Raw genomic sequence first — 26757 nt, 5'->3', positions numbered from 1 at the left:
GTGGAGTATAATTTATGAAAGAGAGGAAATTTAGCTTGTCCCAGTGTAAATCCATGTGGGATTTTGACTGACTGTAATGTCTCCAGAGTGGCTTGCCCACCTTCTTTTCTGCTTTCTTGTTGTTGTTCTACTGTAGAACCTTTGTTGTGTTTGTGTCAGAAATCAAAAATAAAACATTTATAAAGTGGCATGAAGCTTTTTGCCTCTGAAGGCATATACCTCAAAGAGATGTTAAACTTCTCTTGATGATTTTTGTTAATTATAAAACACATAAATAAATATAAATTAATGTTATTATGAATCAAGATTTTCAGTAGAAGAGAAATAAAACCAAGAAGGAAAAAACCTTAAAATGAGTTGAAAATATCAATATGAACTCTTGATTTTAAAAATAAATATACTTACTTGCTCTATCCAGTGAAAGGGCCTAGAAGCAGATGAGCACACCTAGTGCCTAGATAATTGGGTTTTCAGTACCGTTTCCCACTAAAAGGAACCTTGGGGAAATCGCTGGTTCCAGGTTGTGGGGCAGGAAAAATGCTATCTGAGCCCAGGACATCTTTGTGTCAAAAAGCAAAGGAGTTATCAAAGACTAGCAGCTCATGTCCAAAGGACACAGGAGCTCACTTATAAAGGCTACTGTGGGCCAAGTTTGAGACAACTTGAGCATGGCAAAGAATGATGGTAATAGAAATTGAATTTTAAAATAATCAGTCCATAGTGTGAGAGAAACGGGGGAGGAGGGAGAGAGAGAGAGGGAGGGAGAGAAAGAGCTCTTCTTTGCGTAAGATTGCAAGAAAATAAATGTAAGAGGAATGATATAATTAGAAAATCACCTTTTTGCAAACCCCAATGTAATAATTTGGTTAAGGCAAGGATCAATAGTGGATGCTAAAAAGGATATTTACACAGTCTTAAAGTGTCATGTCACAGATTACTTACTACTAACAAAAGGGAAAATAATTTTACAGTATGGGTATCATGGCATTCACACCTTAACCAAGTGATTAAACTTAGGAGCATTGAGTTGACATCAGGTACTCCCTGACTTGAAGCAGTAAGAACTACATAACATCACCCCTGGTTGTATAATTGCCAGAAGTGAGGAAATAATCAGAGAAATCATAAGGAGCGGCATACCATAAGACAATTGATCTGGACTCCTAAAAGGAACACTGACAAAAACAAAAACAAAGATGAGGACACTGGGTGTTTTTTTTATAAGCAGTTTTTTCCCCTCAGTTACTTTGGAAGTTATACAGCCTTTTTCAGTTCTTTTGGTGGTTTTCTTAGAAAATTCAATCATACGTCTTTGGCTTGTTAGTCTATTGTTAATTGATACCATTATACTTTGTCTTGATAATGTATGCATCTTAGGACACTTTAACTTCCTTTACCCTCATCTCAACTTATATGCAGTTACGGTTGTGTACTTTATTCTGTATATTTAAACCCCATAAGTCAATATTGTTAATTTTTATAACACTATAACTGTTAATATTCATTTGGATTTACCCATATATTTGTCACTTTCTTTGCTCTTTTCCCATCTGGATCTCTGATCTTTTATCTGTTGTAATTTTCTTTGTGCTTGAAGAACAGCCTTTACAATTTCTTTTAGTACAGATCTGCTGGTGACTAACTCTCAGTTTTTGTTTTTCTGAGTGCCTTTATTTCCATTCATTCCTGAAGGCTATGGAATTCTGTATTGGCAGTTATTTTCTTTAAGCATATTGAAGATACCATTCCTCTGTTTTCTGGCTTCCATTGTAAATATTGAGAGCTGTCAGTCTGTCTCTGCTTTGAAGGTAATTTTTTTTTCTCTCATTTAAATTTTATGACAACCCTGTAAGATGTTGGTTTTATTTTTGTTTGTACTGATGAGCATAGAAACTCAGGACTACTTGCTAATGTCAAACAGCTAGCAAATGGTAGATTAAAATCCAGGTCTGTCAGACATCAATGCCTATGCTTTCCCCACTTTGCCTTACTGCCTCTCACTAAATAAAAGTACATACTCATCTGTTCAGTATTTATCAAGCTCCTGTTATATGTATAACACTGTGCTGTGGACTGAGGTGGATACCAGCTTTTCAGACATAATTCTTACCCTCAATTTATAGTTTGGAGAAAAGCATACCAAAAGCATTCAGGTTGCAGTATGAGGCAGTATATGATTAATATCTAAATGGTGATGGCTTGCAGTAATTACCGAGTTTATGCAAAGGGAATTTCACAGTTGGCTGGAAGTGTCAGAGAATGTCCTGTGAAGGAGGTGGAACTTTGTCTGAACCCTGGGCAGAATTGTTGAGGGTGGAGATTGTAGAGGCTGTTTTAGGCAGGGGTAAATCACATGAAAAAAGGCATGGAGTGCTAAATGATGGACCTGGGAGATGGCAGCAAGGTTGATTTGGCTCTAGTTGAAGTTTATACGTGTTGCTGGAGATAAGATTCTATGTGAGGTGGTGCCTCATTGTGGAGAACCATAAATTCCTATTCTCTGTCTTTTAGGTTGCAGGGAGTCCTTTGGGGGTGGGGTGACACAAGGAAAATGGAAAGTATTACTTAGAGGGTAAGAGCTTGGCTTGACTCCATGTTCCAACCTAAATTTCAATTAATAGCTCTGTCGCTTCCTCACTTATAGTGTGGGTAATGCTAGTTAACTTTTCAAAACCCTCAGTTTCCTCATTTGTGAATTCAAAATAAGAATAGTACTTACCTCATAGGGTTGTTGTGAGGATTAAATAAATTAATATGTGCAGTGTAGTTTGAACAGTGCCTAGAATGTAGTAAGTACAATTTAAGTGTTAGGCGTCATTTTATTATTGTTGTTATTATGCATGTTAGTAACCAGTGCCTGGCACATGGTTAATCACAGTTCTAGTCACCAGCAGAATGTATATAGGATTAATATTATTAACCAAATTATGTTTTCATACCTGTGCACCTAGGTGTAGGGAATGTAAAACCTTTAAAGTTGTATTATTGTATAGATAAGTCATATAATTCACTTAGGTCATTTCTCCATTGCATCATTTTTGTGATTACATGTCATTTTGTAATCCACTCTTCAGGTAATTCATTTTATCAATAAAAATCACAGTGAAAACGTTCTGTGTTAAGAATCTGTAGTCAGAAGAGAGGGAAGGAGTTAGTGTTGGTTAAATCTGTGATGAAACAGTGTATTGTGGAAGAAGGCTATAAAGATACCATAGGAGAGATGTAGAAATTGTGCTGGTGGCTGAATTTACAAACATTATTTCTTGGTTCTGCCTAATTTGATCTCTTCGAGAAATGGTGTGCAACCTGAGGATGCTAACTAAGCTTCTGCCATAGGTATAAAGAATAAAAAACTGCTTTTACTTTTAAAATTTTATTCCGAGGGAAATTGTGTAAAGACATTGAAGCATCAGGACTGACAGACTAGAAATACATTTAAGTGAAGGCTCATTAATGTTTAAGAAGTAGAAAAGCAAACGTGTCAGAGACACAGTGTGGATTTGCAGTATTGAAATACCAGTGTCTTCAAATATTGTCATACAAGGGGATGGGAAATAATTTAAGAATGGACCCGACTTATATATTTATTTTAAGGTTAGAATAGGTCAGCATTAAATCAGTTGCCTTTAGTGACAATAGCCTAACAAGTAGCTAATAGTAATTTTAAGTGAGGTTTTACTTTATCTAGTGACTTGTTTAAAAATCATGTAGATAGGCATTAGATGGAATGATATCACTAGAGAAATTGCCTTTCACATGCTATAAGTCTAGAGAAACTAAACATGGTGCTGTTTCTTAGATTGTATTTCAAATATTCTGTGATCTAATTACTAATGATTTGAATCTTTTTGTTTTAATTGGCAGCTTTTTTAAAAAAAGAGAATTCCTGTAAATACTGTCACAGTTTTCCTTTTTTCCATATTCTTTGTGTTTCTTATATGTTGGCAAGGGAGTAACTGTGTGTGTGTTCTGTTAGTCTTGGAATAAGAGACTTTTTCTCTCTTCCTTTCCTTCTGGTCTGCTTTCCCAACCTTTAACAACCCTGTTAACAGATGGCCAATTTATCCTTCTACTCCATCATTTTGAATAACTGTTTTGAAAAAGGCCAACTTCTAACAGTGACTTAAATTTTCTCCTGACAGCATCATTTAGCATTGTGTAACTCTTATTCAGTATGACAATTTTGATTCTTGAAGCTCCTTTTATCTTTTGGGTTGTTTGTATCTATATATAATTCTGAATGGAAAGCCTAACCTTACCTTTTAAGTTTCTAGATTATTGTCTCTTCCTGACCTCTTAGCTCAATTTTCAGTTGACTAACAATATATTATGGAGCGGATAAGGCAGGTCTCTTTTAGTTGAGGGCACTTTAGTGTAGGGATCCACAGGTTTTGACACCTAACAGATTTGGGTTCAAATTGTAGATGTGCCCTTGTAGATTTACACCACAAGATCAAATCTTGGACAAGTTACCTAACCATCTGAGTCTCAGTTCCTCACCCTTAAAATGGAGACTGATATGTGCTATTTACGTTGTAGGGCTGATGTAAATATTAAATTAGATGATTAATGTAGAGTGTCTCTTACACTCTATGGAACATGGGGCATCCAAAATGGAGGCTTAACTGCCAAAGTGATCATTTTACAAGATTGGTCATGTAATTGTTTATGATATGGCAGCAGTCCTTGCTATTTATATGAGCAGTTCTCTTAAATGAGTTATCTGGAAATAAAGCACCTTTAGAATGAATCATGGTCAGCATCTCAATTGAAACACACTATTAAGAACTTGAATTTGCTTCTCAGCAAGCAAAGGGTACACAGTTACTGTGGTTGTAGTACCTCCTTGCCTAGATCCTGATAGAGAGACAACCCTATGACAAGACTGTCTATTATGTTACGAGTCTACCTGTGCTACAGCTATTGAGAATGATGAGGAGCTGCTCATATGCCCCACCAGAAGTACCAAGACAGAGTCATAATTGGGTCATCAGTCATTTATTCGTTTGTTTATTCTTTTGACAAATATTTGAGAGCTTACTATCCAGGCACTATGAAATATATTAGGAATATAGCAGAGAACAAAACATGGTATCTGCCTTCAAGGAGCGTGTAGTTACGGAACTGGTAAGTGGTGAAACATAAGACAAAACTAGTGCACTGGGAGCATGTGGGAGGGCTAATTAATTCAGTCCAAGCCTGGGCAAAGGGTTGGGAAGGAGTAGAAGTGGAGGTCAAGATCCCGGAAGCCTTCCTTAGGGGAGACACTGTCTAAGCTAAGTGCGTTGTGAGGGTAGAAGGTTTAAGAAGTTAAGGATGGTGTTTTGAAAATTTCATTCCAAGAGTTCAGCATCTTATTTCTGAGAATAGGTTACTGAGTAAGCATGCTTGAGTCTAATTGCCAGCAGAAAAGTGGGAAGTCAGATTTTAGAAGTTCTTTCTTTCTCTCATTGTTATTGGAGATGAGAGTAGACCTAACTTTGTGGTCTAGAAAGACAGAAGTCTGGAATCTCACTTGGAAGCTGAGGACCTTCTCTCTCATAGAGTTTTAGAACATTTTCAACAATGTATTATGGAATTCTGCCTGACTCACTCTCACAGGTGGTCTGATTTGAATCCTGGCTTTGCCACTGGCTAGCTGCTTGATCTCAGAGAGGTTACTTCACTGCTCCAGACTACTGTTTCCTCTGTAAAATGGATAGAATCACATCTCCCACAGGGGGTTTTTGAGGATTAAGTGAAGTAATGCATGTAAATTGGTTAGCCAAGTGCTTGGCATACACTAAGGACTTGCCGTTATTACTGTGGCATCATCATTATTACTGATAGGGATTGGTTGGGAGACCTTTACAGGCAGAGAGAATTTCGTCTATTCTGTTCTCCTGTCTTAATAAATTTATCGAGTTTTGATAAATGAACTTATGAATCACACACTGAATAACTGAGATTTAGTCAAGATTCTTCTTGAATTGCAGAATTTGTTGCAGGCTGAAAAAGTACTGGTCACAAACTCTTGGTATTGTATTGCTGTCCCTTGAGTTCAGAACTCACTGTCATTGGTTAGGTTGGAAGGTTAATCTTCCCTGTTTGCATAACACTGTACTTTTCAAAATGCCTCCACAACTGTTAGTCAGTTGATCCTTGCAGTAGCCTTGTGAAACACAGAGGGCGGGAGGTATTATTTTTCAGGAAGCAGAATCCACAGGGCCAGGGGAAAGGCCTTTATGGCTGTTAGTAGCCATTCCAACATTGTAGCCCTGGTCTCCTGACTTATATTCTATTCTTTTTTCTTTAGTTTTCTGTAAAGTGCATCAGCAGACCTGAGTTTGCATTTAATTGCTGCCGTATACTGCTGGCATGATCTTCTAAGAGTCATAATTTATGTCTGATTTTCCATGTATCAAATGGTGAGAATTTGAACACAGGATTGTCTGTGATGCTGAATTTACTTTGTGTAATACTTTGTAAGAATTGCTTTGTATAACATTGTAGGGGAATGTGTATTAAGATGCAAGTTTTTTCACTAATTGGTATCTTACCTGCTTAGTGATAATACAGTATGAAGTACCCCTATTTCTATATTACCTTTAAGTTCTTATCCTGCTTCTTTGAGGGTGATATCCTTGATAGTGATGTGAGGGCTTCTGTCTTGGGGAACCTAGGAGATCTGGGAGTGTTTGACAGGTGAATGATACTTTACAAAATAGCTGAGTCCATTTTTCACACCATGACTTATGTTGCTTGGTCATTCCCCTTTGTCTTTCTCTCTCTCTCTCTTTTTTTTTTCCCTGGGTTGGTATTACCCAGATGGTTGGACAATTTAAAGCTTTCCATCAAATAAATAACATAATTTTAGAAGTTTGAAGTTTGTTTCCCACTGGAAATTCAGACAAGGGGACCCTTTTTACATATGAAGATCATTCTTCATGAGTGTTATCAGTTATTTATATACTGTTTTCCTTGCAAACTTCTCTCAGAGGTAGGTGAATATATAGTTCTGTAAATACCATATTAATTGGAAATTGCAAAATGCAGAAATTGAGTAGAACAAATTGTTTTTGTAGTCTTATTTTTTCCTGAAGTGTTAAATAGATACATATGCATTTATTTACTGAGTGGTTGAGTTAGTTGTTATGAAAACTCTAATTTTAATTTGTTTGTTTTTGTGAGGAAGTTTGGACCTGAGCTAACATCCATTGCCAGTCTTCCTCTTTTTTTTTTTGTTTGAGAAAGATTGTCTCTGAGCTAACATCTGTGCAAATCTTCCTCTATTTTGTATGTGGGATGCTGCCACAGCGTGGCTTGATGAGCACCGTGTAGGTCCACGCCTGAGATCTGAACCCGTGAACCCCAGGTTGCCAAAGCAGAGTGCATTAACTTAACCACTACACCACTGGGCTGGCTCCTAATTTTAAGTTGTATAATAACTGAGAAAACCTGCATTAAGGAAGAATTTTTCCATTGTACTTGTTCTTTTTCTGAACGGAGGTTCAGAAAAAAATACTGAGGTTGACTTGAAAGTCTCATTTATGAATAAGAAGACTCTTTTAAGTTGGCGTCTATAGTTTAAGGGTTAGATGGGAAACAAGTCATCTTATAAAAAGCAAGGATATTTTCTATGGATCATGGAAGTTTTAGTTCCCTTTCCAGTATGTAGCAAGCTAAGAGTACTTATTAAATTGCAGTTTCCCGAATACTGTTATACTGAATATACCATGAGTCAAATCACAGTATGTGACTTATACTCAGATGTAATAACTTGGATACTATATCAGCAATTCATATTTTTTAAGTTATCTACATTGGGAAAATAGTATAATAACTGTTTGCAGTTGAGTGAATTTCACTGAAGTAAAAAAAAAATTATACTCCAATCAGGAAGACTAGAAGTCAATTTAGTAAAAAATTTAACATAGGCTAAGAAGCTTTTTAAAAAATTGGATATAATGTGCACAGAATTGGATAATGGATTAGCCGTAATTCTTGTTTATGACATGCTTTCATTGGCCCATGTTTAGCCTGTTTTTATTTTATTTTAAAAAATTTAATAAGCCCCTGTAAACCCACCGCCAGAACATAAGGTAGCTCCTCATAACCTGTGTCTGACTTCGTAGGTTCCCTAATCATCCCATCCCCATGCCGTCTCCACAGACTTCACAGCCTGAATTCTGTCTTCGTCATCCCCTTGCTTTCTGTTTTTGTCTAGCTTTATCACATCTTTATGGATTCTTAGAAAGTATATCTTTTTATTTTGGTTTTAATTTTACAAAAAAGATATTCTGTTTGTAGTGATTTGGGACTTAGTATTTTTACTTAGTATTGTATTGCTAAGATTTATCTATATTGTTACATGTCACTGTAGTTCCTTCACTTTGTGGAATAGTAATCCATTACATAGTGTACCATAGTTTGTTCATTCTCCTGCAGATGGACATTTTACGTGTTTTCCAGGTTTTTGCTATTGTCAACAGTTTTGCTATGAACATTCTAAAACATGTCTTTTGTACATGGGCAAGTTTCTCTTCGTGTATACCTAGGAGTAAAATTCATGGGTAATGGAGTATGGGATTATTCAATTTGTGGAAATTATGCCAAACATTTTTTTCCACCATCAATCTGTAAAAGACCCTATGGATCCATATCCTTTCCAACACTTGGTATTGTAAGACTTTTTAATTTTTGCAACATGAATGGGTATACAATGGTATTACATTTTTACTGGTCTTGTGTTTTTCTTTTTTCCTTCTGTGAAATGCCTGTTCATGACTCTTTTCTGTTTTTTTTTTTTTCCCCTACTCATGGGTTGTTTGTGCTTTTTGCTTGGATTTTAAGTCATCTTTATCTATTTTTGATACTTTTCTTGGATGTATGTATTCCAAAAGTCTTTTCAGTTTGTAACTTGTCTTTTCACTTTCTTTAGGGTGTTTTTTGGATGACCAAAAGTTCTTGATTTTAATATACTCAAATATATTTTATTTTATACTCAACACTTTTGTGTCTTTAAGGAATTGTTTGCTTTTCTTTTTCTCATTTTATATGCCAACATCTGTTAACATTACAGCTGACATTTATTTAGAGTCCTGAGATTGCAGTGGTAGAACAACAGAGAAGGAAGAAAATTATTTAGGAAAATGAAAGCAGAACAAAAAGCATTTGGGAATATACCAGTGCATATAGCTACTCATCGCTCATCCCCAACCCACAATAGAAAATAAGCCTTTGGTAAAAGTTGGATTCACATTTATGCTTTAAACTTGGGTACCTGAGTAGGGATCACTGGTCTGCTAGCATAATTTTTCCCTAAACTCTCACCAGCCTCTATGTTTCTTGAATGATTTACCCTTTCTCTGGACTTTTCATATATTTCAATTTTTCTTGTATATTGACTACTGAGAAAATGATTATGACCTTTGTGATACATTTAGACAAATATTAAAAGGATGTTACAAGAATATATTATACATATTGGAAATTATTTCTGTTCTTGAACTTTAAAATAATTGGGGATAAAATTTAACCTAAAGAAATTTGTATTGAAGCATTCTATAGTAACACATTTTCAAAACTTTTTTCTATACCCTGATTTTAAATTTCAAAAATACTTCACTTAAATGCTATTCTGCTATTCATTCAGCTTATCAACAGCATTTGTATGGCAGATATCCATATCTCCTGTCACTTCCATATATGTACTCTGTTCTCTGGCAGATTTGAGTTCTAGAATCCCCTCCCTTCCAGAGCACGTGTGCATTTGTGTCCAATCATGTGCCCATATACCCCCCTACACACACCATACTCTTTCACAGGCATTCTTTTATATGTTGTAAAATGTACGTGGAGAACTTCTTGTGTTTTATTAATAAGGGTATGATTATTGCCATCACAAAAATAACTTGTATTTGTGTAGTGCTTTATCAAGTGCTTTTATGTGCCTTTTCTCAACTTTAATCCTTATGTGAAACCTGTATGATTGGCAGGGTGGGTTATAGTCCTGCTTTAGGCTGTGCTAATACTGAGGCTTGGAGACATAAAGTCAGCACTATCCTGGTACGTTAAGTATTTTTTGGATGGATGGATGGATGGGTGGATGAATGAATGAATGGCTAGTTGTTCTCACCATAACACCCTTTAGATTACACCATACCTTCAGATTTAGCGGTGCCCCAACAAGTCTTCATATATCGTAGAAACTAGAATGTTTACTGACTTTGACTTCTGCTTCTGGCTACGATGGAGTCACTGGTTCTGAACTAGCTGTCCTGCCATAGAAAACCATGAAAAATGGACAAAATATATGAGAACTCTTTCAGGCTCTAGGAAACAGGCCTGTGATCTAGAAATTCATGCAATGAGCCCCACAATTGCCCCTGCTTTTTGCCTGAGAAAAATTTCCTGAGCTGGAGTCCAAGCAGAGCATAGTGGCCTAACTGTGCTGAGCTCAGAATTTGGGACAGCTAAAGTGGCTAGAATCTTTAAGGCAGGATGCTGGAAAAGAGGAAGCTGTATAAGAGGGGTTCCCAAATGTTTGTATGTGGGTCCCCTGTGAGTTCTTGGAAAAGGGTTGGGCTGCCCATGAGGGAGAAAGACTGGAAGGTTTATCAGAGTCGCTGCCCCAGGGTTGGGAGTGGAACAGAGATATTAGAGGTTGTACAGCTGAGGGATATTGGAGCTCAGGCAGAATTGAGAGGCCTGATTGACACCCCAGGCATCTGGGCGAAACACTGGAAAGACGGTGAGGTAAAGCACGGATGGGCAAACTCCGTCAAAGTTTTATTAAAACAAATCCATGACCATTCATTTACATATTGTTTGGCTGCTTTCACCCAATAATGGCAAAGTTGAGTAGTTGCCACAGAGACTGTAGGGCTGGCAAGCCTACAATATTTACTGTTTGGCGCTTTGAGAGAAAGTTTTCTGACTTCTGCCCTAGAGTAAACCCTACTTTAGACCTTCCCATGACAAATCCTGTAATCAAACCCTGACAAAATCTGCAGGGGAGACAGAACTTGGAGGTTGAGATCTGCCAGGTTAGAGAGACTTGGGAAACACCCTGAGCTTTCCATAGATCTGCCTGAAAGAAAGTATTACTTGACTTTTTATTTAAAATTAGAATGTTTATGAGCAGTATTGCTTCCTGTAGTGCTTTGGGACCTTCATAACAGTGAGTGACTTTAGCCTGCACTCTCTAATACTTTGAAAGTCTTTGGTTATTCCCCTGGATGATTCTATGTTTATTTCACTTAAAAAAACCAACTTTATAATCTTTTTGATGAGGGAACTTTTTTGTATCTTCTGTCCAATATCAATATTTAGTTTAAATTGAAAAATTTGCTAATCTCTGAAGGCTAAGACCAGAGCTGAATGTTTCCTGCTTGAGAGGACCAAGCTTCCTTTTGTTTTGAATATTTTACACATGTGGACATAATTTTAAAAATATTGTGAAATAATAAATTTTTTTCAGGCATTTGGGTAAAGTATAATATAATAAATAACTATATTACCACACACAGTTTTTTCACATGCTAATGTTTTGCCAAATTTACTTCAGATTATTTTCCTAAGAAATAGTAGCTCATATATGTACTGTCTGTGTATCCTTGTTCTTTTCCTTCTTTTTCCAGTAATAACCACTCCTCAATTTTTTGTCATTACCTTGAATGTTTTTATACTAAAAAAAGTGTGTATGTATCTATAAATTATATGTAACATTATTTTTTTATTTTCAAGCTTATATAACGGGCATCACTTTGTACATGTTATTCTGCAGCTAGCTTTTCCACTTAACATTGTTTTGAGCTTAGACATGATGAAATGTAACACTGTAGTTCGTTAACTGCACTATTTATATTTTCAGTCTTTTGTTGATGGACATTTAGGTTTCCAGTATTTCATGATTATAAACAGTTCACTGCTGTAGTGAACCTTGGTGTTATCTGTCTTTATGGTGTTTATGTGTTGGAGTTTCTTTAGATAATGTAACCAGAAATAGTACTGTTCCTTGTAGGAGATCCACATCTTTGACTATTAGTTATTACTAAATTGCTTCCCAAGATGGTTCTATGCCTTGATAATTTCACCTTCTTTGGTTTTGCACAGTTAAATAATCAGTTCTCTAAAGCAGACATGTTGTGCTTGAAGAAAATATGACATATGAAAATCTCATTTTACTACAGATAAATTGAAAGTTGGTTGTTTAGATTCTTGATAAATTTGTTCCTGTTTAAAAACCTTATGGAAATGTTCAAACATATGCAAGTAGAGAGAACCCCCATCGTCAATTTTCAATAATTACAACATACAGTCAATCTTATTTCATTCCTCCTCATCCCCTCAACTAGATTATTTTAAAGAAAATCCCAGATTTTCATATAATTTCCCCTGTAAATGCTTTAGTATGTATCTCTATACAAGATATGAATACCGCCCCCCCCCCCCCAAGAAACCCGCACAATACCATTATCACCCTCTGGAAATAATTCCATAATGTTATCACATATTCATTGTTCAAGTTTCCCCACTTATTTGGCTTTTAGTTTTATCTACAATATTTAAAATATGATTACATTCTAAAAATGTATACTTTTAAGGAATAAATTTAATCTGTCTCATATAAAATTGTACTTGTAGATTTCTGGTTTATCATAGAATCATGTTTAAACATGTGGTACCTAAAAAGTAATATAAGTGTAATCCAACCCTTTTACTCTATAAATGCAGGAATTGAGGCTCAGAGAGGTTGAAGTTTGTTCAAAATTGGCTAACTCATTATTACCAGAGCTGGAATTAGAAGGCAAATCTTCTGACCCTGAATCCATTGCTCTTATACTAATTACATTGTATTGCCCATCTCATATTTTTCTTTAGTCCATTACTTCTATCGGTTTTCTAAATCTAGCATTTAAGTATTTTTTTTCCAATGGCTTTCCATAAATATCAGACTACTGTACTGTCTGTACAGTACTAATCTTGTGATTTACATGAGGGTGTATTTTAAAAGGAGTTTGTGAAAGGATTGAATTATAATATCAACACTTGTGCTGAAGATATTGAGCTGTTCTGAAAAGCTACTTGTCTGTTCTGACCTAGATACACAGTTTCCAACTGTGGCAGAGGATGCCAGAAAGAGGAGAATGAGTGTTGGCAAGAGTTTGGAAATTAAATTGTTATATTACTGAAGGATCTAACATATTTCTTATTTTTCAGCCCTGTTGTAGATGAATAATTTTCTGTACTGATGCACTGCTTGGTGAATTTATGCAATTTTTTTTGTAGTTGAAAACCTATTATTTATTTTGCCAAGGTGAAAATAAAATGACTTCTATTTGTTTTAGAATTGGTGATTTTTAACAATACTGCCTGTTTATAACTAGATTGTAGGTTCTGAGGTCGTTTTGCAAACCTAGCTAATTAAGAGAAATAATTGTGTCCATTCTATTTCCAGATATGTTTTCTTTGCCGTGCTCTGTTCTGTAGAATGACAATAAAAGTCTTTTGAAAACTAAGGACACTATTTGAAGCTTGTTTACCAAGGTGCTGGTTTACGTTTCAGTGTTAAGTGTGCTGCATTGGGCACAGGAGGACAGAGAATACTTTGAATTCTTAACTGTTCCTTGGCACATTCAGTACTCTTTTTCGTTTTGATGACAATTGTCAGAAGATCTGTAAATTCTAAAAATAGTCTGATGACCTCTATCACAGCCTTTTAGTGAGAAGAAAATAAATAGCTACTGAGGCATGTACAGTTCAGGTGCTACTTCATGTTTGATCTTGATTTAAAGGACTAGATCTCAAGTGGAACTTTTAAAGATTGCTGTGCAAAATTAAGTAGACACCTACTCTTTGATTTGCTCGTGGAGACAGTGGCGTAAATTGGGAAAGATGCTAGAGACCCAGCCCCAGTTCTAGGGATGGCTCGACCAGTGTGTGATCATAGGCAAATCATTTAACATCTTTGTATATGTGATTTCGTATTTTCAAAGATTATAAAAGAAATTTATACCATTTCTTCTATTTTTCTCTACTTTTCAGGGCTGTTGTGAGCATTGAATGTTATGCTGAATAAGAAAATACTTTGAGAAATTCACTTGAGTTTCTACTTTGTGCCAGGCGTTGTTCTAGGTATACAAAGAATAAGCAAAGTAAAGATGTCATATGCCAATAGTGTAAATCCTATAGAGAGAAATAGAAAAGGGTCAGAGGTGTGCTGGAGGAGGGGTTTCTGTTCTACATTGGGTGATGAGGGATAGGCTTATGTTAGGTGACATTTGAGCGGACACCTGAAGTAAGAAGAGTTATGTGGATATCTGGGGTAAACTAGCAAGTATAAAGGCTCTGAATGGGGGGAATGTGTGAATTGTTTGAGAAATAGCAAGGATATTAGTGTGGATGGAACATAGTGAATGAGAAGGGGAGCAATAGAGGATAAGGCCAAGAAGTTAATGGGAATCAGATGATTAGGGATTTATAGCCCATTATAAGGTGTTTACTCAGAGACTGGAAGCCACTGGAAAGTTTTGAGCAGAGGAATGACATGACCTAATTTAAATTTTAAAGGGAACACTCGATGCTATTGCTGAGAATAAACTCTAGGTGAGGAAGCAAGAAAACAGGGTAAAGGTGAAGAATTTGGTGATGGATTAGATGTGGGGTGGGAGAGGAAAAGAGGTGTCAAGGATGCTTCCCAAGTTTCTGGCATGCACTATTGGAGGAATGGAGTAGTTACTTTTTCTTGAGAGAGGGAAAGTTGGGAGGAGGAAAGTTTTTGTTTTTTTGGGGGGCGGGGGCAGGTCAAGAGTTGGTTTGGGACACATTAAATTTAAGATGTTTATTAGACATCCAAGTGGATATGTTGATTACGTATTGGAACGTGAGTCTGGAACTCAGGGAGATATAAATTTGGGAGTCCTCTGTATAGACCGTGTTTAAAACCTCAAGCCTAGATGAGATTGCCAAGGGAGTGTGTGTAAGATAGTGAAGAGATTGTGTGAGGGCTGAGTCCTGAGGCACTCCAGCATTTAGAAGTTGTGGAGATAAGAAAGAAAAGAGATGGCGGAGTAATTTATGAAGTAGAAGGAGAACTAAGAGAGTGGTAGACTGCATGGAAGACAAGGAAAGTAAAATGTTTCAAGTAGGGAGCAGTCGTCTGTGTCACCTTTTGCTGAGAGATCGACTAAGATGAGGACTGAGAATTGTTCACAGCATTTACCACCATGAAAGTCTTAGGGGACCGTGACAAGAGCTGGTTCAGTGGAGCACTGGGGTGAGAAGCTGATTGGTGTGAATTTAAGACAGAAAAGGAGAAGGGGAAATGGAAACTGAAAGCGTAAACTCAAAGAATTATGCCGTAAAAGGGACAGAGATTTGGGCTGTGGGGAGGCAAGAGGTCAAGGAAAGTTATTCAGGAGAGAGGAGAGGGAGTGATTGCTGGACTGATATCCCCGAGTAGGCAGAAGCTGCTGGGATCTAGTAGGGTTTGAGTTGAGAGATTTTTGTTACATAGGAATTAGGGACAAGTCATTCATAATAACAGGAAGGAAGGAAGAAAGAATATATGGGAAAAGATACAGCAAGGTGGGTATTTTGCATGAAATAGAAAGCAGGATGATCAGTTGAAAGTGGGCTATGAGAAGGAGATATCAATGTTTGAAGAGACAAGAGAAGATGTGAAATAATCGTTAGGAAAGAGGGAAAATGAATTGATGATTATTTTTTTTTCAGTGGAGCTCCTTGGACATGGAAAGATGTTTAGCATTCCAGGGTATCAAATACAGGATTAACCACCTAGTCATTGTGACAACAAGAAAGCTCTGCCTCACATTTTCAAATCCCCCAGAGTTGCAGTACCACCACTGTTTGAGAACTATTGGTTGTTTGGCTTTTTGAGGTTAGATAATCAATTTAAAAAAAAGATCAATTAGCACAATTGTTTGATTTTTCTCTCCCAGCCACATTCGGCTGTCCAGGGTTACTGGTGTGGTGTGGCTAAGAGGGTTGGATTTAACCAGGGTTGGGGGTTTGCCAGGAGAGGATAACAAAAGGAACTGCAGGTGTGAGTGAGTGATAAATGATAGATTGTGTAATTTCAGTTGGGTAAGAACAGAAGTGAGGGTGTGAGAAGAGTGAGGGACTGTGAAAAGTGGTAGATTAGTAGATTATGGGCCCTGGTGGGGAGTGGGTGTCTAAGGAAAGAAGAAAGGAATACGTGAATGAAGAGTCCAGAATTTTAGAAGAGTCATCTAAGTGGTTATTGAAATTGCTACAAATTATGCCAGAAGTAGAGGTGAATGTGTGTCAGTGAGCTACATAATAAAGTCCTGAGGGATTGGGAGAGGGTTTGGGGGATTAATCCGAGATGTGAAATAAATAATGGAATTTGTGCTTATGGAGGAGGAAGAGTCAGAAATTCCTTGTAAGTCACTGTGATGATGACTGCTATGGAAATATACAGGAAGAGATGGAACCTTCTTGGATTCTGCAGTTATGGCATTCTCTAAGGAATGATAAATCTGGGGCTGAATTCAGATTTTTATTGAGCCTCTCCTGAGTGCAGGGCATTGTTCTTGGTGCTGTGTGGAGAGATAAAGGTAAGTCATTTCATCAAGGAGCTTATTATAAAAATAACTAAAACTGAGTAGTAGAAATGTCATAAAGGAAGTTGAAAAAGTGCTGGATGGCTCAAAGAAGGAAGAAGTTATATTAAACTCAGGTATTAGGTAAAGCTTCATGGAGGAGTAGATTTGAGATGGACATTTGGTAAGTAGAACGACAAATCATGGTGGAGCTGAGTCTGCAGTCCAGGTAAGGGCAAGGTTTAACTTAAAGCTTAGCAGTAGCACATTGCAAGGTGTTCTGGGGAAGAGTCATTCCTGTTTTGGCTAGTACTACAGTGGTGAGAGAAATGACAGTGAAAGAATTACGTTAGTGTTGTCCTATGAAGACTTTGGTGCCACACAAAATATCTGAGTGGAATGCCAGTTGCTTAGGTAATGACTAGTCACTGGAGATTTTGAAGGGGGAGTCTGATGTTCTCAAGGTACAGTTTTCTCTAAAGATGGGCCAAAGTAGGGATAGAATAGCATAGGAGAGAATAAATTCCTGTAAATGGTAAAACATGGCAAAACTATACACGGTAGTATACAAGACTTCCAAATATAGGTGTCTTTGAATTATCCTAGCTAGTAAAACGAGGGCAAGAACTCAGGATTTCCATTCTCTGTTTTTACTGCAAAGAGCTTGCCTCATTTATAAGTTTTCTTTACTTGGCTTCAGAACAGCACACTCTTAGGTTTTCTTCTTACCTCTCAGGCCACTCCATCTCTGAGTATAGTTGTACCTCTTCTTTCCTTCTACTTTTCCCATTCACTGGTATACCTACTCCCTTGGTGATCTTGGGGCTTTACATACTACCTATATGCGTAAAAGTACCAAACTTACATCCTAATCCAGACCTCTCTTCCAAACTATAGGTTCATATCCAGTTGCCTACTTGGGTATTTAATAAATAACTCAAATTCAACATGTCCAAAACTGAATTCCTGATCTTAATCCCAAAACCTGCTCTACTCATACCTTCCCTAACTCCATTGCTCTTGCCAAAAACCTTGAAGTCAGTCCTGATGCCTCCAGTTTGCTCACACTGCACATCCATTTTACTCAGAAATCCTGTCATCTTTACCTTGAGAATATATCCATAATTTGATCACTCAGTTTCCTAAGTGGTCTCCTTTCTACCCTTGCCCTTTCTACTGTCTGTTTCAACATAGCAATCATTGTTTCCTTTTAAAAATATGAGTCAGATATCATCACTTCTCTGCTCAAAACCCTCTAAGGACTCCCAATCTCACTCAGAGTAAAAACCACAGTCCTTCAAGTGAATAGAAGGACAGCCTATATTAGGAGTTGACAAACTATAGCCTATGGACCATATTTAGCCTACCACTTGTTTTTGTATGATGTGTGGGCTGAGAATGGTTTTTACATTTTTAAATGATTCAAAAATTAAAAAAATTGATATTTTGTGACATGAACATTATAAGAAATTGAAATTTCAGTACCCATAAATAAAGTTTTATTGGAACACAGCCACACCCATTTGTTCACATATTGTCTATGGCTACTTTTGCTCTACAAAGGTAGAATTGAGTAGAGACCTTATAGCTCGAAAAGCCTTAAGTATTCATCATCTGGTCCTTTAAAAACAGAGTTTTCCAACCTCTTCCCTATATGATGTGACCCTCACTCTCAGCCCTTGCTGCCCTTCTTTCTCCTACTCACTCTACTCCTGCCATCCAGCCATTGGCCTCCTTGTTGTCCTCCACCTAACCAGGCACGCTCTTCCTTACCCTGCCAGGAATGCTCATTCCATAGATATCTGCATGGCTAACTCCCTCACCCTATCAAGTCTTTGCTCAAGGTGTCACTTTCTCAATGAGGACTGACCGTCTGTTTAAAATTACACTCCCCCTCTATATGGTACCACTGTGCACTTGCGCTGTCACCTGCTTTCTCTCTTTTCTACAACACTTCACACCTTTTAACATATTGTTTAATTTACATATTTTTACTTTTACTGTTTTTTTTGATTGTGCCCCCAACCCCCGGACTTAAACCATAAAGGCAGGGATTTTTGTCTTTTTTGTTCACTGATGTATCCTAAGTACCCAGAACAGTGGCTGGCCTATTGTACGTGCTCCATAAAGATTTGTAGAGATGCATTGAATTATTGGTTCTTTGACCAAGTGAGTCATCTAACTGGCTGATACAGTTCTGTCACCTAACTGTTCTGTCAGGGATTGGGAAGGGCTAGTGTCCATTTATTTCAGTGAGATATGTTTTCCTGTTACTACTTCCTTTGATTAGTTGCTTGATAACATCTTTTCCATTTTGCTCACTAATTGTAAGTATTCAGAAAACATACTGATTCAACTTAGCAGGCTCGTACACTGGAATTAGGGAAGGTTTGGGTAGAGCAGGTTTTGGGATTAAGATCAGGAATTCAGTTTTGGACATGTTGAATTTGAGTTATTTATTAAATACCCAAGTAGGCAACTGGATATGAACCTATAGTTTGGAAGAGAGGTCTGGATTAGGATGTAAGTTTGGTACTTTTAAGCATATAGGTAGTATGTTTAGGATTGCAGCCATTGTACCACCCTTGTTCAAACTTTGAGAAAAGACCTTCTGGCCTGAGCCCAGGGTTGCAAGCCTTCATATGATATGGTGAGATTGAGCTTTTCCATCATTATAGGTGTTTTTGGGTGGGATGAATAGCTGGAGTTCTGGAGTAGATATATGTAGTTTATAGGTTTTTTAGTTTAGCCTTCTCCTATGTGCCATTTTTATATAAAAAATAAAAGGAAATTTCCAGAGGAATGCTGGAATTCAGTATTCTTTTCATATTAGTTTTGTACACAAACTTAATGCCGTCATGTAAAAAGAAAATTTAATTTATTTGAAGGGATTTGGGGGAGTACTGAATTTATGTGTATTTGCTCTTAGTGTATTCTGAGTTGATTCATCTTTGTATCCCCTATACTATCGAGCATAGTACCAGATACAGAATAAGCAATGAACTAGTAAGTATGTATTTACTTATAAGTCTCACGTAATTTATCTTAAAATGATCCTCTTGGTGTATCAGTGAGGTGTCTTTTTCTAATTTTATCTTAACCATCTTTAATATAGTGGACATGTGATTGTTCTTTTATAATGGGGAAGTAAAGCCTGGACATTTTATTTTTACATAGCTTCTTTTCGAGAGGTTGTATATATTAGGATTAACAAAAGTTAAACTTTTCTATTCAGTTAATATTTTGAAGGTAAATAATTTCCTGAGTTCTATGTCACATTGTTTGCAAGACATTACTTGGAATTTTTCAAGAAAATAAGTATGTTTAAATAATTTTTTACCTTAATTTTTAATATTTTCTCCTATTTGTATTTCAGAAAAATTCCTGAATATTTGACTAAGTTTTATAGTTTGAATATGATAGGATAATTGTTCTTCAGTTTTGAGATTTGCTCCTAGGGAAAGGGTATAATATTCATACATACAAAAACCTAGCTTTGCAGGCTGGGCAGCCTGACATTTAAAGCCTTTCACCTTTAAAGTTGAGTTAAAAAAGAGATACAACACCACCAAAAGTACAATCCATGAAAGAAAAAGTTGATAAGTTGGAATTCACTAAAATTGAAGACTTATGCTCTACAGAAGACGCTGTTAAGAGGATGAAAAGAAAAACCACAGATGGGGAGAGTATCTTTGTAAAACATGTATCTGATAAAGGACTGAGATCCAAAATATGCAAAGAATGCTTAAAACTACACAACATGAAAACAGACAATCCAATTAGAAAATGGGTAGAAGAACTGAATAGATGCGTCACCAGTGAAGATGTACAGATGGCAAATAGGTATATGAAAAGATGCTCAACATCATATGTCATCAGGGAATTTCAAATTCAAACGATGGTGAGATACCACTACACACCTCTTAGAATGGCTGAAGTCCAGAACTTGGACAACAACAAATGTTGATGAGGCTATGGAGCAATAGGAACTCTCATTTGTTGCTGGTGGGAATGCAAAATGTTAAAGCCACATTAGATAAAAGACAGTCTGGAAGTTTCTTACAAAGCAAAACATAATCTTATCATATGATCTCATGATCATGCTCCTTGGTAGTTACTCAGATGGATTGAAAACTTATGTTCACACAAAAACCTGCACACAAATTTTATAGCAGCTTTATTTATAATTGCCGAAACATGGAAGCAACCAAGGTGTCCTTCAGTAGGTGAATGGATAAACAAACTGTGGTACATCCAGACAGTGGAATATTATTCAGTGATAAAAAGAAACTAGATGGAGGAATCTTAAATGCATATTGCTAAGTGAAAAAAGCCAGTCTGAAAAGATTACATACTGTATGATTTCAACTATATGACATTTGGAAGAGGAAGGGTCAAATAGGTGGAGTATGGGATTTTTAGGACAGTGAAACTGTTCCGTCTGATTCTGTAATGGTGGATGCATGTCATTATGCATTTGCCAAAACTCATAGCATGTAAAAAACAAAGAATGAATCCTAATGTAAACTGTAGGCTTGAGTTACTATTTTATTAACATTGGTTCATCAATTGTAACAAACCTACCACACTAATGCAAGATGTTAATAATAAGGGAACCTGTGTGTGTGGTGGTAGGGAGAAGGGGCATATGAGTTTCTCTCTACTTTCCACTCAGTTTTTCTGTAAACCTAAAACTGCTCTAAAAAAAATATTGTCTGTTATTTTGAAAAAACAGTGGTAGATTAAAAAAGTGATACATGTGTACACACATACCTGTACATATGCATTCCCTCTGCTGCATAAAACTAGTCTTAATAAGTAGAGCACAGTTAGTATTTTTCTAAGCTCGGTTTTTCAGAGAAATGCACACGTATGTATAAACAAAATATTTTATTTCAGATTTGTGGTTATTTTTTTTTCCCCTGAAGCCATTTATTGAGTGTATACTGTTTGGCAGATATTTATAGGTATTTTTTTAGCCTGTCTCATTTAGTTGGAAATAGATACTATTCACCCCATTGCACAGGGGACAAAGCTCTGGCTCAGAGAAGTGAAGTGGCAGAGCTGGTACTTGAATCTAGGCCTGTCTGACTCCAAAGCCTGTGTGCTATGCAGCCTTCATGATTCACGTAGACATATTTTTTTTTTTTTTTAAAGATTTTATTTTTCCTTTTTCTCCCCAAAGCCCCCCGGTACATAGTTGTGTATTTTTTTAGTTGTGGGTCCTTCTTGTTGTAGCATGTGGGATGCCCCCTCAGCATGGCTTGATGAGCTGTGCCATGTCTGCGCTCAGGATGTGAACTGGTGAAACCCTGGGCTGCCCAAGTGGAGCACGCGAACTTAACCACTTGGTCACGGTGCTGGCCCCTAGACGTATTTTTTGAAAGAGCAAAACTTTATCCCCTAACGTAAGTATAAGTGCCTTTTAAATCTTGGCTCTACTGTGTACTTCCGCTTTGTGATTTTAATTAGGTTATATTACCTCTTTATGCTCTAGTTTCCTTATGTGGTAAATGGAGACAGTGAGATTGTTTTGAGGATTAGATGAATTAATGTATGGAAAGTGCCTAGAACAACACCTACTACAGAATATGAGTTCTATAAATGTTAAATGTTAATTAGGAGTGAAATATTTTCTCATTTTATAGATAAAGGAAACAGAGACCCAAAGAAGTTAAGTGCTTTTCTTAGTCATCTAGCTTTTTAAGGTCACATAACTATTAAATGGCAAAGTGGAGTTTTTTTATTTCAAGGCTCGAATTTTATCCACTAAGTTAACCATTTTTTTAAAAAAAGAAACTCTTTAAGAATGTGTTGCAGTTTCTCCCTGTCAGCTTACAGTGTGCCAAATATAATTTATCTTTTTTTCTCAATCAGATTGCTATAGTAGGGAAAAAGCTTTGGGCTGTGGTTTAGGTTCTGGACCATGCTTTGTCTCTGATTAGTTGTGTGATCTTAGCGTCTTTGGTTGTAGTTCATTTGTAAACTGAAGGGTGAATGGAGTTGGGCAAGATAATTTCTAAGTTCCTTTTATGGCACCAACAGAATATGATTCTGAGATATGCTGTTTTTATCATGAATTATTGCATTATGCTATAATACCTTGAAGTTCCCAGAACTTCTTGTTGTATGGGTCGTTACTCTCTATGCCAAATGACTAGAGTGCTGTAGTTTTTTTTTTTTTTTTTTGGTGAGGAAGATTGGCCCTGAGCTAACATCTGTTGCCAATCTTCTTTTTGCTTGAGGAAGATTGTTGCTGAGCTAACATCCGTGCCAGTCTTCCTCTATTTTGTACGTGGGACACTGCCACAGCATGGCTTAATGAGCGGTGTGTAGGTCTGCATGTGGGATCCGAACCTGTGAACCCTGGGCCACCAGAAAGAGTGCGCAAACTCAACCACTATGCCACCTGGCTTGCCCCAAGAGTGCTGTCCTTTTATATTGGTGATCTACAATTTCCCCACTATATCAGCTTTTACTTAGCATTCTTTCTGCTTTTCTACTTTCAATCTACTTTTTTAATATGGTTAATTTATTGACTTTATCTTTTTACAGAGAAGCTTGTTGACTTTGTTTTCAGTTGTCAGCTGAACACATAGCAGTCTTTTTTTGGCTGCTGGATTCACAGCTAAGAACTAAATGGTTGAATCCCCTAGAATGGAGTAAGGTTGGGAATGGGACATACCAAAGACTCTAGAGGTATGATTTTAGTGACAAGAGGATCTTTGAGATGTCTCTTACCATGGGATCATGTTTAGTTTGTTTCGTAACTTTATTGTATAAAAGGACCCTATGAATTGCAGCATGTGTGTTCCCTCCTTACCTTGATGTGACGTATAATAATCAAAGTAATTTCCATTTATTAGTTCAGTTACATAATCTTTTTTAAAATCGAGCTTCACTAGCTTATTTCAGGTGGATTTTGTAAACCAGAGTCAGGGAAGTTGGTTACAGGATATGAATAGTTTTGTGTGTAGGTCACAGCTGAGTATCTTTTGCCTATAGTCATGGGTCTGTGTTTTCATTTGCAGTATTGGGGCGAGTTAAATGTCACACCTGTAACCTTACTGGTCCCAAAAAGTCAAAAAAGATTTTAAGAGAGCAACTGGTAGTATTAGGAAACTGTTATAGACAGTAGTCTTATAAGGAGATTTCCTTATTTAGAGGAAAGATATTGAGATGAAGAGGAAGCTGTTTCTTTGTGAGTTTATATACTCTGTGATGTGTACGTTATTCCTGATCCACATAGTTAAAGCATGTGTTCTATTTTGATGGGCACTCTCTAGTTTGTTTTTTTCAAGATTTTTCCTTTTTCTCCCAATGCCCCCCAGTACATAGTTATGTATTTCTAGTTATGGGTCCTTCTAGTTGTGGCATGTGGGATGCCGCCTCAGAATGGCCTGATGAGTGGTGCCATGTCTGTGCCCAGGATTCGAACTGGTGAAGCCCTGGGCTGCCGAAGCAGAGCGCGTGAACTTAACCACTCAGCCATGGGGCCGGCCCCCTCTAGTTTTTGTTTTTTTTTAAACAACTGGTCTTATAATATGTAAGAATTCTATCAGTGCTCAGAAAAGTTTGCTTTTACCCTATCTGAAATAAACTCTCATAAAGGTGGAACAGATATGCAGTGGGATTCTGGTGAGTCATCCATGGGTAATGAAGTCAGGATCTCATGAATATTCAGGAGTCTAGCATAACAGTACATATAGGTTGAGGGGGAAGCAGAGTCTCTTGGGAGTTAGGGGAACAGAGCCAAAAAAGCATTCTGAATTTTAGGCCTAAAAATGATTAAAGAAGAAACATTGTGCCAACCTATTGTCTATCTGATGGCAATATCAAATGCAAAAGTCTCATGGTTACAATCGGTGGTGCTATATTTGCAGGTGCTACTTTTCAAAAAGGTCTGACTAATGCCAATTTCTAATTGAAAATCTCATGGTTAATTGCAATATTGTTGCCACAATGTTGGTATTACTTTTTTAGGTGGTACTCTTTGCTGGCTCTGTGTCTGTTAATGTATTTATCTCACTGAGTGCAAGTCAGTCAGCTGCCACATGTTGGCTACCAGGAGGGTTACTTTTCTGGCCATGTTACAGGGGCTCTTGGGCCCAGGCCTTCAAAGGTTATGTTAGTTTTTTGTTTTAAATGAGGTAATTTTCCTTTATAGAGATGGTTACTTTCAATAACGTGTTTATGGGCTCCACACTCAGATATGAAACTAATCGTAAATAAGTATTTTTGAAAAGTGGTTTTTCTTTTTATCTTGCAGGTGTATTCCAGAGAACAAGTCTTCATACATCTTTGCTGTATTGACTCTGAGCTGTCAGGGGACTCAGGCTTATGAGGAGGTACTGTTACGCAAAACAGTGTCTAGTGAAGACGACAAGAAAGAGGGGAAAGGATCGGAAAAAGAAACTAAAACACCATAGAAAACCATGGTAGGTTATTATTTACGTTTCCTTAATTTAGTTAAAAAGATTCCAATAGTTTAAAATTGGAAGTGTTAACAATGAGGGCAAGTGAAAAACAAGTGTGTTAATTTTTGGCTGTAGTGCATCAGGTAAAGATGACGCTCTGCTATTGAAGCAAAGCAAGTGAGTTCAGATTTATTACGAGCCCTTTAAACCACAAGATGGAGCCCCATGAGCCTGCAGGCCATAAATTATTAAATACAAAGGAGGGATTGCTTATAAATTATATTTTCTAATAAACCTGGCATTAGCAAACTGATACAAATGGCTAAGGTGACCCTGAACTTGAAATTGTGTAATTTTTCTCTACTACCTGAAGTTCAGTTTTTTCCTATGGAAATTAAAAATCCTGAACCAGTCTTTTAATTAGTGATGTGAATGGTGTAGGAGTTTATAAAATGTGTGAGTAACTCAAAAAGCCACTTTTTTCCACATGCTTTTAAAGTAATAGTGTTAAGTGTTGAATGTATTAGGGTCACTGAACTGAATATCAAGGAAACCTTGCTTTTTGTAGAAAGTTATTACTTAAATTGAATTTAAAATGTTAGATGAGGTCAAAACCTCTGTTGCCTAGTTTTTTAATTGGTAAAATGTACTGAATTTTTTTTCCCCTGTTGGTTCTGGAGGATGTTGCATGAATTTTTTCTCTAAGTGTAAGTGAGAAAAAGCTTAAAAAAGATGTTATAAGTGGGAGAAAAAGCAAAAAAATATTAATCTTAAGTATGTTTGAAATATGTTGTTTAGCAAGTCTGATGGTGTTTCTTTAAGTGTGGTTTGATTTTTAAAAAGTTCATTCAAGGGATTATAACTTAGTTGACTTGCTTTTTAGAGAAGAAATTCTACTGATATTTTATTTCTGGATGGTGGGGAAAAAATGTTAATTTGGGATTTTCTTTGTCACCTAGTTTTATGGTGAGATGTAAAAAACAACGCTGTAACTTGTGTGTCCTCTGATATGAATCATTTGCCTCTTCAGCTCATTTATGTATTATAGTTTTGATATTCTTACAACTTAAAGAAATGGTTCATACATATTATTTGTCATAGCTTATGAAAATTTCTTTCCTATTTATTCATTTTAAATTTAGCTTAAATTTTCTAGTGTAGAAATTTTGTGTTTTATATAGTTTAATTGGTCGGTAGGTGTTTTCTAATTTCTTCTATTGCCTTGCTCCTTAGATCTCAGATTTTTTTTTTGACTTTGCTTATTGATTTATTTTGATCGAGGTCACATTAAAATTTTAGGTGTATATCATATTTCGATTTCTGTGGTAAACTGTACTGTGTTCAACACCAAAAGTCTAGTTGCCATCTGTCACCATACACATGTGTCCCTCTTCCCCTTTTGCCCTCCCTTGGATCTCAAATTTGAATGAGGACTTTTCTGTTTCTGTGTGGTTCTTCTAATTTAATTTTTTAATACAGTAATATGTCACTTAACAGGGATAATTTCTGAGAAATGTGTTATTAGGCTATGTTGTGCAAACATCACAGAGTGTGCTTAAACAAACCTAGATGGTATGGCCTACTACGTACCTAGACCATCTGGTACTAATCATATAGGACCACTGTTGTGTGTGCAGTCCAGTCGTTGACTGAAATGTCCTTTGTTATGGGGCACATGACTATATACTTAAAAAAATTCATTTGGAGCTTATTTAGGTAAATAAGAGACCTCTTCAGTTTCTTTTTTTGTAATACCATTTATTTAATTCTTC

The 26757-nt window shown here is 36.6% G+C and overlaps 1 protein-coding gene across 11 annotated transcripts in view; it reads left to right on the top strand.

Moving 5' to 3' along the window:
- The window catches only part of STRBP (spermatid perinuclear RNA binding protein), a 135055-nt gene that overhangs the window by 40374 nt on the left and 67924 nt on the right, over window positions 1-26757 (top strand). For all 11 annotated transcript variants that reach the window (XR_006891808.1, XR_006891798.1, XR_006891788.1 and 8 more), the window contains one exon: window positions 24838-25006. Coding sequence is in view for 5 of the 11 variants with exons in the window: in XM_046684475.1 (XP_046540431.1) it covers window positions 25004-25006 (3 nt within the window). In the remaining 6 variants the exon portion in view is untranslated. The remainder of the gene's footprint in view (window positions 1-24837; window positions 25007-26757) is intronic.

Source organism: Equus quagga, chromosome 1 (genome assembly GCF_021613505.1).
Source record: "Equus quagga isolate Etosha38 chromosome 1, UCLA_HA_Equagga_1.0, whole genome shotgun sequence".
Taxonomy (NCBI): domain Eukaryota; kingdom Metazoa; phylum Chordata; class Mammalia; order Perissodactyla; family Equidae; genus Equus; species Equus quagga.
This window is presented reverse-complemented; position numbering and strand designations above follow the sequence as displayed.